The 11,482-nt window shown below is 44.2% G+C and overlaps 1 protein-coding gene across 3 annotated transcripts; it reads right to left on the reverse strand.

Moving 5' to 3' along the window:
* Window positions 1-5: 5 nt before the first annotated feature.
* tnfrsf1a (tumor necrosis factor receptor superfamily, member 1a) lies at window positions 6-11,238 on the reverse strand. 3 transcript variants are annotated; one of them, XM_078252639.1, is made up of 10 exons: window positions 11,034-11,237; window positions 8,835-8,938; window positions 8,620-8,728; window positions 8,348-8,473; window positions 8,079-8,231; window positions 7,891-7,969; window positions 6,542-6,594; window positions 2,058-2,233; window positions 1,847-1,967; window positions 6-1,699 (listed from the first exon to the last, which is right to left on the reverse strand). In XM_078252639.1, exons 2-10 carry the CDS (start codon window positions 8,901-8,903, stop codon window positions 1,401-1,403), a joined length of 1,185 nt encoding a protein of 394 aa, XP_078108765.1. In that variant the 5' UTR covers window positions 8,904-8,938; window positions 11,034-11,237; the 3' UTR covers window positions 6-1,400. The 3 variants fall into 3 exon arrangements, with proteins under 3 accessions (XP_078108765.1, XP_078108764.1, XP_078108766.1); XM_078252638.1 differs by having other exon boundaries at window positions 8,079-8,234; XM_078252640.1 differs by lacking the exon at window positions 8,079-8,231 and having other exon boundaries at window positions 11,034-11,238.
* Between the last annotated feature and the right edge of the window lie 244 nt (window positions 11,239-11,482).

The following is an 11,482-nucleotide window of genomic DNA, read 5'->3' on the forward strand; positions in this document are numbered from 1 at the left end:
TCAGATTAAGATACAAAGATAGATTTATTTAAAGTTCAGATATTAGCACAAAATATGTTATATACTGCTCAACATGGATTGCACAGTGAATAAATTGTTCTGTTTGGCTATACAATTCAGTGTAGGATAAAGGTGCTGTGGAATGACACGTCCTCAGTCTGTCTGAGAGTGACTGATTCATCACTGAATCTGCAGGCCAAGACTGGAATTATAAAAGTTCACTTGGCTGAGGCAGACTGAAACAAGGCGTGTCCCGTTTTCTCTGACAGTAATGAATAATGCTGGTATGATGGGGTTCAAAAGAACGTTAATGAGGCTGTGAAAAGCCTGTCAACGAAGTAGCAGGGGTCTGGTCTAATAGGAACTGCAAAATTCCCTGGCTTTGGTATTGTTCGTTCTCTAATATTATAGAATACTATTTTCTTTATTTTCCAAGTACATTACACATTTTAGGAATGCATCCTCTGCATTTAACCCATCCAAACTAATTAGCCCTTAATGATAAGGGCACTGGCAGGAGTTACCTAGCACCCATGTCTTTATGGTGGGGGAAACCGGAGCACTTGGAGAGAAAACCCACGCAAACCCGGGGAGACTCCACTCAGAAAGGCCCTGCAAGGACCGGTGATCCAGTACTCAGCAGTGCCTACTGGCTGTGAGCCAGCAGTGCCAACCATTGAGTCACCGTGCTGTCCCATAACATTTAAATATAGATAACTAGAACTGTTTTAACAATGTAACCAGGAACTACTATTAAAACATTACCAGTTAACTTTAATGGCACGGATGAATAGTTACTTCCCTGTGCTAAAAAAAACTAATGTTTGGAATGTTTTAACATATCTTTTAATGGTGACTGATGACAATAACAGAAATATATTAGCTTAATTGGCCTTAACTACATATGATAGATACTATTTAGTACAAAATGCAGTCGAAAACACTCAAATCATGAATGCATGTTGTATAATAAAAAGTAATAAGTCCAGTATGAAATCATAAAATATTCCCCAACATTTCTAAAGATATACTGTACAGTATAGTGATACTAAAGAAAAAATACTTATTCCCTTTCTTGCCGGTCGTCTCATCTAACTGTACAACAAAGACAATAGGCTAATTCCTAAAATGTCTTATTATTCCTTTAAAAAAAAAAAAACATTTACATATACATGGGACTCTGCCTCTATGAACCATTTGATCTGTCGCTCTCAGTAGTTTGACCATCTTTTCAGCAAGTGTTTGGCAGGACGAGAAGGAGAGTGCACAGTGTTTTCTGTGAAATAAAACTGCTGGCTATAGCACCGTGTCATGCTTTGAGGCGGCCTGTGAGTGACTCTCTAAAGAGAACAATACTTGGTTTCATGTGCTTCTTGTTCCACTTGGCACGTGTTGCAGAACTACTGAATGCCATACTTTGTCTCCAGCTCCTCGGCTGCCCGTCCCAGGTGCATCTTTCTCAGTTCCTCCAACAACTCCTGCAACAAGGGGGAGTGCAGCATTCTACCTCGTCCTCCTCCACCTGTACGTGACCCTCTCTCAGCCCACACTCTCAGCATCTGGTAGTGAGCCTCGCGGCAGGATCGGTGATCCAGTTCTGCTTGTTCAATCTCTGTATCCTTCACACCGAGAGAACGCACCAGCTGCTTTACCTGCAGCACAGGAACCAGATCCAGCACTGTGTAGATCAGGTCAGGGACTGCAGAAGGGAGTCAGGAGAAGGGAGGGGGGTGTTGAGGAGAAGAGATAAGAGTTAATACAATAGTGTTCTGTATGTTTGAGCCAAAATACACTGGACTGTTGGTCAGGAGCATGTGCTGCTATGCCCAGTATCAAATACACTCACTCTTGACTTCCAGGGGGACACAGTCAGGCAGATTGTATTGCTCCTGTTCACTCACAGGACTTTGGGGAACAGCCTTGACAGTCATGTTGTCTGAAGGTTCCTCGATGTGGAACAGGGCTCGCTATGAGAACAAGGGCAGATTAAATGTTATTGACCGTAGAGGTACACATCTGGCAGAGAAAAGTAACCACCGACAGTTAGATCAGTGTACCTCGCATGAGTCCACAGAGACGTCAGCTGGTTGACAGTACGGTTTCAGCAACTTCTTTTTGATAGTCCGTTTTGTAACAATGTAGGTGATGAGAATCAACAGCACCAGCAATATCACAGCCATAACTGCAACTCCAGCAATTATCTTGATAAGATATCCACCTTCAGGCAGAGGAGCTTCATAAGGATCCGAAGGGACACATAGGGAACAAAACATGAGTTAAAAAAGCAATGTCTAATTATTTTGCTATAAAACCTAACAAAGAACCCACATCTAAAAAACACTACAGCTGAATACCTAACCAACTCACAAAATTGTTCTAATCACATCTTTGATGCTAAGCAGGAATATACAGGGTTTCTGCAGGGTTCACAAAGTTAAATTCAAGACTTCCAAGACTTTAAAATCTCTTAAATTACACATTTCTACATACTTTCGTGACACCATACTTTTATGAAAGTATGACTGAAAACCAGTAAACTCAAATTAACACGACCCGGATAAGTGCCAGCAAATGGATGGATGGACTGACCAATTAAAAATGAATAACTAAATTGTGTTTATTTTACTTTTTGCTACGATTTTGGCTATTATAATACTATTAGCTTCATAGCTAATGTGGCTAGATAAGGAGTTGCTACAGGTCTGATGGTGCCGACTGAAACTCCCCAAAAAAGCATCAACAGCTTTGTGCGAGGCTAATGCACTGTTGCAACACTCCCACTTTTAGTTTATTAATGTATAACGTCTCCCAGATATAAAATCATTGTATAACTAATATTACTGCTTACCAACGGCAAGGGTGTAGGTTTGGTTTAACGTTAGGGACATTTTTTTGTTAAATGGGTAATTCAAGGTATTTACACACACAAATAGCTTGATATATATCTTATAGAATTTGGCTAAAACAGGACATGTTTTATAAACATATTTCATATTTTATTGATCAAAATAAATTTGAAACTAAAATTAATAATTAAAAAAAATACACATCATATGTAAACCACAGAATAATACCAGATCTTAATTCATGGTTTATTAACTCTTTCATATAAAAGCTGCCTCTCCGGGGACCATCACCTTATCGTGGTGGAGAGGTTTGTGTGTCCCTATGAACCTGAGGGCTGTGTTGTCTGGAGCTTTGTGCTCCTGGTAGGGTCTCCCAAGGCAAAGTGGTCTCAGGTGAGGGGCCAGACAAAGAATGGTTCAAAAACCCTATGAGTGACCGAGGTAGAGATGGAGTGACCCTGCCCGGAGGAAGCCCGGGGCCCCCGTCTGGAGCCAGGCCCAGATGGAGGGCTCGTCAGCGAGCGTCTGGTGGCCGGGTTTGCCACGGAGCCCGGTCGGGCACAGCCCGAAAAAGCTACGTGGCACCTATCTCTCCATCCCATGGGCCCACCACCTGTGGGAGGAACCGCTGGGGTTGGGTGCGCTGCCATATGGGTGGCAGTGAAGGTCAGGGGCCTCGACGGACCAGACCCTGGGCAGCAGACGCTGGCTCTGGGGACGTGGAATGTCACCTCTCTGTGGGGGGAAGGAGCCGGAACTTGTGCGGGAGGTGGAGCGCTACCGGTTAGATCTGGTGGGGCTTACCTCTACGCACAGTCTCGGTTCTGGAACCATACTCCTGGATAGGGGTTGGACTCTTTTCTTCTCCGGAGTTGCCCAGGGTGTGAGGCGCCGGGCGGGTGTGGGGATACTCACAAGCCCCCCCGGCTGAGCGCCGCTACGTTGGAGTTTAACCCGGTGGACGAGAGGGTCGCCTCCCTACGCCTGCGGGTTGTGGGGGGGAAAACTCTGACTGTTGTTTGTGCATATGCACCAAACAAGAGTTCGGAGTATTCGGCCTTCTTGGAGACCTTGAGTGGAGTCCTGCATGGGGCTCCAGTCGGGGACTCCATAGTTCTGCTGGGGGGACTTCAACGCGCACGTGGGCAATGATGGAGACACATGGAGAGGCGTGATTGGGAGGAACGGCCTCCCTGATCTAAACCAGAGTGGTTGTTTGTTGTTGGACTTCTGTGCTAGTCATGGATTGTCTATAACGAACACCATGTTCGAACATAGGGATGCTCATAAGTGTACTTGGTACCAGAGCACCCTAGGCCAAAGGTCAATGATCGATTTTATAATCGTTTCATCTGATCTGAGGCCGTATGTTTTGGACACTCGGGTGAAGAGAGGGGCGGAGCTGTCAACCGATCACCATCTGGTGGTGAGTTGGGTCAGGGGGTGGGGGGAAGACTCTGGACAGACCTGGTAAGCCCAAACGGGTAGTGCGGGTAAATTGGGAACGTCTGGAGGAGGCCCCTGTCCGACAGACTTTCAACTCACACCTCCGGCGGAGCTTTTCGTGCATCCCTGTGGAGGCTGGGGGGCATTGAACCCGAGTGGACAATGTTCAAAGTTTCCATTGCTGAAGCTGCGGTGAGGAGCTGTGGTCTTAGGGTCTTAGGTGCCTCAAGGGGCGGTAACCCACGAACACCGTGGTGGACACCGGTGGTCAGGGAAGCCGTCCGACTGAAGAAGGAGTCTTTCCGGGATATGTTATCCCAGAGGACTCCGGAGGCAGTTGCAAGGTACCGAAGGGCCCGAAGGGCTGCAGCCTCTGCCGTGAAAGAGGCAAAGCAGCGGGTGTGGGAGAAGTTCGGAGAAGACATGGAGAAGGACTTTCGGTCGGCACCAAGGTGCTTCTGGAAAACCGTTCGCCACCTCAGGAGGGGGGAAGCGGGGAACCATCCAAGCTGTGTACAGTAAGGATGGGACGCTGTTGACCTCAACTGAGGAGGTAATAGGGCGGTGGAAGGAGCACTTTGAGGAACTCCTAAATCCGACTAATACGCCCTCTATGGTAGAGGCAGAGCTGGAGGATGATGGGGGGGGATTGTCGTCAATTTCCCTGGTGGAGGTTGCTGAGGTAGTTAAACAACTCCACAGTGGCAAAGCCCCAGGAATTGATGAGATCCGTCCAGAAATGCTTAAAGCTCTGGGTGTGGAGGGGTTGTCTTGGTTGACACGCCTCTTCAACATTGCGTGGAAGTCTGGGACGGTGCCTAAGGAGTGGCAGACCGGGGTGGTGGTTCCCCTTTTTAAAAAAGGGGGGACCAGAGGGTGTGTGCCAATTACAGGGGTATCACACTTCTCAGCCTCCCCGGTAAAGTCTACTCCAAGGTGCTGGAAAGGAGGGTTCGGTCGATAGTCGAACCTCAGGTTGAAGAGGAACAATGCGGATTCCGTCCTGGTCGTGGAACAACGGACCAGATCTTTACTCTCGCAAGGATCCTGGAGGGAGCCTGGGAGTATGCCCAACCGGTCTACATGTGTTTTGTGGATCTGGAGAAGGCGTATGACCGGGTGCCCCCGGGAGATACTGTGGGAGGTGCTGCGGGAGTACGGGGTGAGGGGGGTCCCTTCTCAGGGCCATCCAATCTCTGTACGACCAAAGCGAGAGCTGTGTCCGGGTTCTCGGCAGTAAGTCGGACTCGTTTCAGGTGAGAGTTGGCCTCCGCCAGGGCTGCGCTTTGTCACCAATCCTGTTTGTAGTATTTATGGACAGGATATCGAGGCGTAGTCGGGGTGGAGAGGGGTTGCAGTTCGGTGGGCTGGGGATCTCATCGCTGCTTTTTGCAGATGATGTGGTCCTGATGGCATCATCGGCCTGTGACCTTCAGCACTCACTGGATCGGTTCGCAGCCGAGTGTGAAGCGGCTGGGATGAGGATCAGCACCTCTAAATCGGAGGCCATGGTTCTCAGCAGGAAACCGATGGAGTGCCTTCTCCAGGTAGGGAATGAGTCCTTACCCCAAGTGAAGGAGTTCAAGTACCTTGGGGTCTTGTTCGCGAGTGAGGGGACAATGGAGCGGGAGATTGGTCGGAGAATCGGCACAGCGGGTGCGGTATTACATTCAATTTATCGCACCGTTGTGACGAAAAGAGAGCTGAGCCAGAAGGCAAAGCTCTCAATCTACCGGTCAGTTTTTGTTCCTACCCTCACCTATGGTCATGAAGGCTGGGTCATGACCGAAAGAACAAGATCCAGGGTACAAGCGGCCGAAATGGGTTTCCTCAGGAGGGTAGCTGGCGTCTCCCTTAGAGATAGGGTGAGAAGCTCAGTTATCCGTGAGGAGCTCGGAGTAGAGCCGCTGCTCCTTCACGTCGAAAGGAGCCAGTTGAGGTGGTTCGGGCATCTGGTAAGGATGCCCCCTGGGCGCCTCCCTAGGGAGGTGTTCCAGGCACGTCCAGCTGGGAGGAGGCCCCGGGGAAGACCCAGTACTAGGTGGAGGGATTATATCTCCAACCTGGCCTGGGAACGCCTCGGGATCCCCCAGTCGGAGCTGGTTAATGTGGCTCGGGAAAGGGAAGTCTGGGGTCCCCTGCTGGAGCTGCTACCCCCGCGACCCGACCCCGGATAAGCGGACGAAGATGGATGGATGGATGGATATAAAAGCTGGCCTGATGGTCATATCCCTATCACAAGTGCTCACCTTTTGTAGTCCAAGTAGGAGGTGAACATTGAAGTTTGCACTCATCGGTACAACTGTGAAGCAAAGAGAGGGTGTTTCACAAATTAAGGTGGAAGTAACACATCTTAAGAGGAAGTAATTAACACAAAGGCCGTTTTTAACTTCAGCAAGCAAACAACTGCATGTTGTTGAAAATGGTACTAATAGAAAGAAAGATAATGCTTCATCTCTCTTCATCTGTCACAGTTACTACTAATGGCTACCTTAAGAATGCAGCTAAGGATTATGGGCTGTAGGTTCCTCTGGGCTCCCCTTCTTTTTCCTCTTTAATCTGTGACAAATATCTGCCTGTCCACCCACTTAACAATAAACCACTCAATAAATAACTGGACACATTCCTCACTGAAATTAAGAGATGTTTGAGCCCTACCCTGACAAGAGCTGATTGGATGCCCCATGTATATTTTTTACTAATGATTCTTTTTTTTGTCTAACCAGGAAGACCTTGGCCAAATGTAACCTCTTCACAACATTGTTTATGTTTGTGTAGTCTATATCCACGACGTTCCACTTCCGGGATTGCTTCGTTGCCGTCACTCTTTTCAGCCGTTCAGCCAGTCCGTTATCTTCCGTTTTGTTTGTGTTGGAATTTTAAATTCCGGTCGATTTATGAGGACTATGGTTAACTGCTCCTCAGATCTCTGCAAGGTAAATCAAGACAGCTAGCTAGACTGGCTGTCCAATCTGAGTTTTCTGTTGCACAACTAAAACAACTTTTGAACATTTACGTTCCACCAAAACAAGTTCCTTCCCGAGGCTATTTTGGAGCAGCACCATGGTTTTTCCTGGTGCTTAGTACCACCCATGACGATTGTGATTGGTTTAAAGAAATACCAATAAACCAGAGCACGTTTTTCTCCCATCCCAGAATGCTTTGTGGGCTAGCCAGACCTTCCTCCGCGGTGCTGTGGAAGAAGGTCTGGCAAAGCGAGACTAATGTTAGTGTAGATTTCAACCACTGTTTCAAATTAACAACAATCTTTTAGACACAATGTATCCAAAAGATTGATCAATATCTATTGTTTTCATCCAGATATTTTAAGGGTCCTCTCTCAGTAAACCAAGCAGTACATTTAGCAAATGGCCACTTGTTTAGTAAATGTTAAAATGTCAGCAATCCAGTTTTAGTGTCTCGTAACTTCTCTCTTTTGTTGCCAACAAATGGAAAGATTTAACAAAGTCGGAAGTGCGCTGCAAGTTTCAATTCAACAAACCAACTTCCCCATTAACAACTTTAAATTAAAACAATGCCAAAGAGCAGGATGGGAACAATGTGTGTACCAAAAGCTCATATACATTAGTATACTCACTTCTTGCATGGCTCACACTTGTCCTTGACTCTGTAGTAGTTCTCTTTACATTGACACACAGTGTTGTTATCTGGTGTACCTGTGCACAAGAATATGAGCCACAGAATTAATAAAGAAAAGGATTTCACATAGACATAACTGAGTATTAGTACAGTTCATAACATTGCCAGATCTGTAAGAAGACTTACATGTCTGTTTTTCCTTTTCATCCTGTCTACACTGTGAACATCTCAGACACTCGTATGTTTCTGAGTCAATGTTAGACTTGTAATAACCATCCTCACATTTACAAATCGTGTTTTTGTTTGATTGACATGATGATACCTCCTCTTCATGCTTTGCTGCTGAGGAAGAGTTTAAAAGGGAGAAACAGTGAACAAAGAAGACCATAACCTGATACAACACAACAAAAATCAAAGAGGTGAAACTGATTTAGAAAAAAGTAATGTTGTTCCACCTTTGCAGCGTCTGCAACTTCTGCAGTTGGGGGAGTAGTTCAGCTCGTCTGTGTATTGGCCATCAGGACATGTTGTGCAGTTACTTCTCTGACCCATAGCATGACACATTTCTACAAGCTTAAAACCTGGAAAACATGAACATCACATGTAAACACAGTTAACATTTGCAGAATGGATTTAATCAAAGAAGAAAAAGTCGGCCTGTGTGATATTTCCATAAATAAGAATGCTACTGTGAATTATGTGCGGTGTGCAGGAGGCCATACAGTACCTGGTAAGCATTTGTTGCAACAAATTCCCTTTTCAGTGATATAGTCACCAATTGGACACCTCTGCTCCTCTGAAGGTTGGAACAATGTCAGAGTGGGGATGAACATGCACTGTAACATAGAATATGCAATGAATGCAACAAAACAAGACAGTTTTTCATGAATTCATGCAATTTCAAAGTACAATATTTAGTGTATCACTTCATGTTTTTCTCACCATAAGGAGCAGTATTGTACCAACAGGGGATTTTATGTCCCATCTTCCTCTGTGTCCAGCTCCCTCCATATCTTACAGGTTTAGCTCAATCCATCGGAGGCCACCTGCAAGGAAAACAATGTGTCAAACATCTCTAACAGCCATGGTAATAGTGACATAATTTAAAGGCATTGTGCAATCTATTGCTGAGTCCATCTTTTGCTAAATGATGGACAGACAATAAGCTCTGGGCCCACACACTACGAATGAATGCCCTAAATGTACAATGAAATCAAGATTAATTCATATGTATAATATCATAGGTAAAAACAACTAAGACTTAGTATAATGTTGTTGTTTTAATTTGCCACCAAAAAATGCTGTATAAACAATCATGGGCCTATGATGATACTTTCATCTAGCACCACCAACAGGCCACAGTTTGTTGTACAAAGCAGGTCATGGCAGGTTACCAATTCCCATGAGGCTTAGCTGTACTTTGACATTAATGCATAACATGCACACAAGCATTCATGATTAGAGTGTTACTGACTGCTGTTTATACAAAACTAATGCACTGTATCTTATTCATGAAGCTTTATCAACTTTCTTTTGAAATATAAACCTAAATACCATAATGTTCAGAAAACCCTGTTAGGGGGTCACGGGGCAAAAATGAAATACTGGGCTCCAATATTGGCCCCATAACACCATAGTCCTCCCATTCTCCACTTCACTGCCTGACCCCAGGTTTGCTAATTCATGTGGTATTTTGCCTAAACACAAAGTACTCAAAGATAAAGCAGGACCCACTTTAGTGCCTTTAACATTTCAGTTGATATTGTGCTTTGGTGCATATTCCTAAAGTTTTAAATAAACAAATGCCAGGGCCCTGGGGCCAGTTAGTAGCTAATTGAGCCTTGAGTACACCTGTGGCTGAAAATATATAGCTTTATATCTGATAAAAGTTGATGCACGGCTGAGCTTGACAGAATGAGTCTGAGATGTCCTAAAATGACCAGTGTAAAGAAGTTAAAATCCTCTGATTTGACGTGGCCTTTACTCAGGCGCTGACTCAGGTTATATTTTAGAAGAACAGCAGTTTTCTCAATATATTTCCATAAATCAATAATGTTTTCTGGTGAGTAAATAAAAGTCTTTTGTCCATAATTTAAGTTGTTTAAAATTAAATCTATCCAAACAGCATTAAATAACTCATGACCCTCAGCCTGATTACGTTAAAGGGTCAATTCACCCAAATTACAAATGATGCGTTTCCGAATTCATGGTATCTAACCTGTCGTTAGCTTTAGATTTAGCTGTTGTTGTTGCTGCCAACACAACAAAATGGAGGTCAATGGAATTTAACTTGAGGTGTTGATTATTAATCAGGATCATACATACACTTTGCGATGGACAAGTTTTTCTTGGAACCACTTTCTAACAAAGTCCAAATGAAAACAGTTGACAGATCTGCGGATTAATTAGAGTTATATTATATTACATTGGGGAGGGGGCTGAAGTTTCAGAGGTGGTTTTCTCAACACATAAGCAGCACAAAACTACCTGCAAGATCAGCTAGAGGTAAACAAGAAACTGTTGATTTACTTGATATTTGGATAAAAAGTAAAAGCCACTGTATTTTATTTTTTTGCTAAATATCATATTGCCCTTATACTGAGATGTAACGAATTTGAGATTAAAGGCAAACTCTTTGCATATTCTTTCATTGAAATGGGTCATTTAAGGTTGTCTCTAAAAAGGTTAAATAGACATGGATTCTCCTCTGCCATAAATAACCCTTTGTAAGTAATTGAAGGGGATTCAACACACATTAAAGAAAAATGCATTTTAATTTATTATATTTTACGGAATATGTAGCTCGAGAAGAAATAAACAATTAATTGGTCTACAGCAAATTTAAAAAACGACTCTTGCATATTTCTTCGCCACTTGTTTGTCTTGTTTAGCTTCGCCCTCACTTCCTTGTCGCACTGAAACGCTAAGATTTAACTTGAATGTTTAACTTTAAAACCTTCAAAACTCCACCTGACGACTTACGTGTTTACAGAAAACGTTGAGGTATACGAACTAAATCAGTATTTTACTGTTTTTCTTTCTTGTCTCATGGTTTCGGTTTACGCCTACCACTGCCCCAAGTCTGATATGAATCTCCCCTTCCCACAGACTCACATGCAGAGCTATATAACCGCCACTTACCTGGACAACTACTGTCACACCGAGCGATACCTCTTTTACTTCAGGTCCATATATCGACATTAATGTAGATTTAATTCAATATAACTATGTATATTTGCTTTTACCGAAGGTTGAGCGACTGTGCCATTGCCCCTTTCGGCTAAGCACCAGCGTAGGCGGACTAAACGGGAAATAGCTGCGTCACGAGACCATTTCAAGGAATTGTGAGTGAGGCAGAGCTGGCAAGAAATAGCCGATCTGCAGGAAAAAAATACCAAAACCTGTAATGCACACAGGAGAGTCTGCAGGCGAATCACTGTCAGAGGATTATATCTCAAAACATAGAAGATAGACACTGGTGCATGGCCGCTCGCACACATCCATCACAACATTATTAAATGAAAATAAAAGTACAGTATATATATATATATATTATAATGACCAAAGAATGTGCAGATGTTTAAGGTATA

The sequence above is a fragment of the Sander vitreus genome, chromosome 6 (assembly GCF_031162955.1).
Source record: "Sander vitreus isolate 19-12246 chromosome 6, sanVit1, whole genome shotgun sequence".
NCBI lineage: Eukaryota > Metazoa > Chordata > Actinopteri > Perciformes > Percidae > Sander > Sander vitreus.

What these genes read in the sequence shown, in the direction of transcription:
- tnfrsf1a (XM_078252638.1), bottom strand. Translation starts at nt 8,903, where the DNA reads ATGGAGGGAGCTGGACACAGAGGAAGATGGGACATAAAATCCCCTGTT. An exon ending in TCCTACTTGGACTACAAAAG is followed by an intron (nt 2,234 to 6,541) that starts GTGAGCACTTGT and finishes ATCCTTATGAAG; the next exon opens with CTCCTCTGCCTGAAGGTGGA. An exon ending in TCTCTGTGGACTCATGCGAG is followed by an intron (nt 1,968 to 2,057) that starts GTACACTGATCT and finishes TTGTTCTCATAG; the next exon opens with CGAGCCCTGTTCCACATCGA.